Genomic DNA, 3788 nt, shown 5'->3' with positions numbered 1-3788 from the left:
TCAGCAAAAATTAGCCTAAAATCATGAAAATAATTAAAGTGATGAAGAATAGGACTAAAGCAATGCAAATTTGGCCTAAAGTGATGAAAAATGAGCCTAAAATGGTGAAAAATTAGCCTAAAGTGAGCAAAAATTGGGCTATAGTGATGAAAAGTGAGCCTGAACTGGTGAAAAATGGGGCTACAGTGAAGGAAATTGAGAGGAACGGCTGAGATGGTCATAAATTCTGACTAATTTCTTCTTCTGTTTCTCAGCTTCTTCGTCGGCGAGCTGGAGAAATGTCTGGAAGACCACGAACATCTTCCTGAACTCTTCATCAAACACGTGAGTCTGAGGATGAGGATGATGATGATGAGGATGATGAAGGATCTCTCCCTCTGATCTAAATCTGTGCTGCTTGTGTTCCAGGAGAGGAGGCTCCACATGTACGTGGTTTACTGTCAGAACAAACCAAAGTCCGAGTTCATCGTAGCCGAATACGACACGTACTTCGACGTAAGTCAGCATCTCAGTCTGTGTTTCTGCTGAATGAGTCTCCAGACGTCCTCAGACCTCCAACGCTGTCGCTTCGTCTTCTTCACGTCGTCTTTTTGCTGTTTCAGGGGATCCAGCAGGACATCCAGTCCAGGTTGACCATCAGTGACTTTCTCATCAAACCCATCCAGAGAATCACAAAATACCAGCTTCTGCTGAAGGTAGCGCTCAGGAATGAACCTTCAGCGGCTCTACTATAAGCAGCTTTGACCGACGTTTTGTCATTTTCATGTGTTGTTTTTTTTTTGCACTTTAAATCGTCAGTTCAGCTCATGTTTGTCTCCATCAGGACTTCCTGAAGTACAGCTCCAAGGCCGGGATGGACTGTGAGCAGATTGAGGTAAAACTCATCCAACACTTTTCACCTTTTAAGTATCTGAAATCCAGCTGTTGGGGAAGTTTCATCCGGATCAGAATGAAATGTTTTTACGGTCGTCAAACCAGATCTCCTTAATCCACATTCAACCCGTTAAAGACGAACGAATCTGGAACATAACAAACGTCTGCTGCTGGTTTGTTCTAAACAGTCCGACCAGAAGACAACATGAGACAAACGAGACACAGAATGAGGGAAGTGCACAGTTAGAGAAATAAGACAGAAAGTGAGGAAATGGAAACACAAAGTAAGAAGAAGGACACGAGAAATAAGACACAAAACAAACACGTTTTAAATCTAGAACGCTGTGTTGACAGTTTACTGCAGGATAGAAATGTTGGAATGGTTCGGTTTGTTGGGTCTGAGCCTCCTGAGGTTCCCACAGATCTACAACGGACCGAGTCCTCTTTCAACAGACGGTTTCTGAGAGTTCCAACCTGGTCGGACGACGTCTGAACATCTGGCTGCAGCTGCCTGAGCTGAATCATGTTCGTCCTTCTCTTGCAGAAAGCCGTCGATTTGATGTCTCAGGTCCCCAAACTGTGCAACGACATGATGAACCTGGGCCGGCTGCAGGGATACGAGGTACGTCCGGAGCTCGGCGGGCGTTTGAGGCGCGAGGACCGACCGCTGACTTGTGTTCATGTGTGTTCGCAGGGCAAGCTGACCAGTCAGGGCAAGCTGCTGCAGCAGGAAACCTTCTTCGTGACGGAGCAGGACGCCGGCGTCCTGTCCAGGTCCAAGGAGCGCCGGGTTTTCCTCTTCGAGCAGATCGTCATCTTCAGCGAGCTGCTGAGGAAAGGTTCGTCCACACCGGGGTACCAGTTCAAGAAGAGCATCAAGGTACGGACCTCCTGAAGGCTTCCAGAGAATCACCAAAAGTTCCCCCAGAAACTAGAAAACAGAACGAATGGTCAGGTTCTCAACTCTCTGAGTAACTAGTCCATGAATGTCTGACGTGACAAAAACTAGACACAAAACACCAACAGCAAGAAAAAAAAAGTATTAAAAAACTGGACACAAAATGAGAAAAACAAGGAATGAAACTGAAAAAAGAAATAGACGGAAAAAAGGGGAAAATAAGAGAAAAGGAAAAACAAGAAACACAAAATAATTAGACAAAATGAGCAAAAACGAGAAACAAAATGTGACAAATGAGGCGCAAAAATGGAAAAATTCAACATAAAATAAGAAAAATGTGACAAAATTTAAAATCGAGACACAGAATTAGAAACAAAGGAACAAAAAACAACACAAGTGGAAGTAAATACAGAAAAATGTATAAAAAATCAGGAAAACAGGAATGAAAGACAAAATTACACAAACCAGACAAAAAAAGAAAACTCTGACCAGCTGAACACAAACTGATCAAATCTGTCGTAACATCCTCCTGCTGTGAATGTGTGATTTAATGAACCTGAGCTCACCACGGTGTGAGGACAGCAGGTGATGGTGGCTCCTAGTTCTACACCTGTACTGACACTGGGCTCACCTGTGCAGGTGTCCTACCTGGGCCTGGAGGACAGCGTGGACAACGACCCCTGTAAGTTCGTCCTGTCGTCTCGCGGTTCGTCAGAGCGCTTCACGCTGCAGGCCGCCAACGTCGACATCAAGCAGGTCTGGGTCCGACACATCCAGGAGGTTCTGGACGCCCAGAGCAACTTCCTGTCAGGTGAGAACGCACAAACCAGCAACACCTGGACGGACCCGGTGTGCTCTCTGGGGTCCGTTCACTCAGGATTCACAACATGAGACACAAAACCACCGAGAACAGGAAGAAGTGTCACAAAGAGACGCAACAACAAAGGAAGTGGAACAAAAACAACCACAAAGAGACGAAATAACAACAAAGACCCACAAAATCAACAACTTGTTTAACGTTTAATTCATCTGAGTCGACTCCAAACGAACCGACACCAGAGATGCAAATCAGCTCCAGAGACACAGAACTGAACACAACGAGATGCAAAACAAACACAACGAGATGCAAAACAAACACAAACAGATGCACAACCATTGAAAACTGAGACACAACGACAACAAAGACCCACCAGAACACCAGAAAGTGACACCAGTCAGACATAGAAACAACAACAGCCTTGTGACTCAGACCAAACCAGACCAGATGGTCTCTAACGCTACCTTCCCTCCGTGTGGTCGCAGCGCTGCAGTCTCCCATCGAGTACCAGAAGGAGAAGAGCTCCTCGCTGACCAGGAACCGCTCGTCTTCGGAGAACCGACCGTCCATGTCGTCGCACAGCCGGCCGTCCTCGGCGGTCGGCCTCGGAGACAAGGACTCTGAGAGGGGGAGGAGCCAGATGAAAGTGTCGACCTCCAACGGTGGCTCGACGTGCTTTGAGTCCAGGGTGAGTTTCTGTTGGGTTGTAGTCGGAGTGTAAAAAGTATTCAGCCTCCGTGGAAGTTCTCTCAGTTGGACTGAGGTCTGGACTCCGACTGGGCCTCCAGAACTTCACCTGGTTGTCTTTAAACCGTTTCTGTGGAGCTTTGGCTCATTGACTTGATGGAAAACGTCATGATGCTGCCACCACCGTGCTTTGTAGTGGGGACGGTGTGTTTGTGATGATGTCCAGAGTTTGGTCTCTGCCAAACATAACATCTAGTCTGATGGACTAAAAGCTCCATTTTGGACTCCTCAGACCAAAGAACCTTCTTCCAGGTGACTTCAGAGTCTCCACATGTCTTCTGGTGAATTCTAGTGCAGATTTAATATGAACTTTTTCCATCAGAGTTTTTCTCTTTGTCTCTCATAAAGCTCTGATGGTGAAGAACAGACAACAGTTGTATGAACAGTCTCTCCATCTGAGCTGCTGGAGCTGGAAACTCCTTCAGAGGAGTCATAGGAGTCCTGGTGGCCTCC

At 46.5% G+C, this 3788-nt stretch overlaps 1 protein-coding gene across 1 annotated transcript in view; it reads left to right on the top strand.

Annotated features, from left to right (window-relative positions):
• LOC103373875 (kalirin-like) overlaps positions 1–3788 on the top strand; it is a 58620-nt gene that overhangs the window by 29042 nt on the left and 25790 nt on the right. The window contains exons 8-15 of the mRNA XM_008303882.1: positions 255–324; positions 409–495; positions 603–695; positions 824–874; positions 1418–1495; positions 1568–1753; positions 2411–2582; positions 3074–3276. Coding sequence (XP_008302104.1) covers positions 255–324; positions 409–495; positions 603–695; positions 824–874; positions 1418–1495; positions 1568–1753; positions 2411–2582; positions 3074–3276 — 940 coding nt within the window. The remainder of the gene's footprint in view (positions 1–254; positions 325–408; positions 496–602; positions 696–823; positions 875–1417; positions 1496–1567; positions 1754–2410; positions 2583–3073; positions 3277–3788) is intronic.

This window comes from Stegastes partitus, unplaced genomic scaffold (assembly GCF_000690725.1).
Source record: "Stegastes partitus isolate 25-593 unplaced genomic scaffold, Stegastes_partitus-1.0.2 Scaffold2089, whole genome shotgun sequence".
NCBI classification, from domain to species: Eukaryota; Metazoa; Chordata; class Actinopteri; family Pomacentridae; genus Stegastes; species Stegastes partitus.
This window is presented reverse-complemented; position numbering and strand designations above follow the sequence as displayed.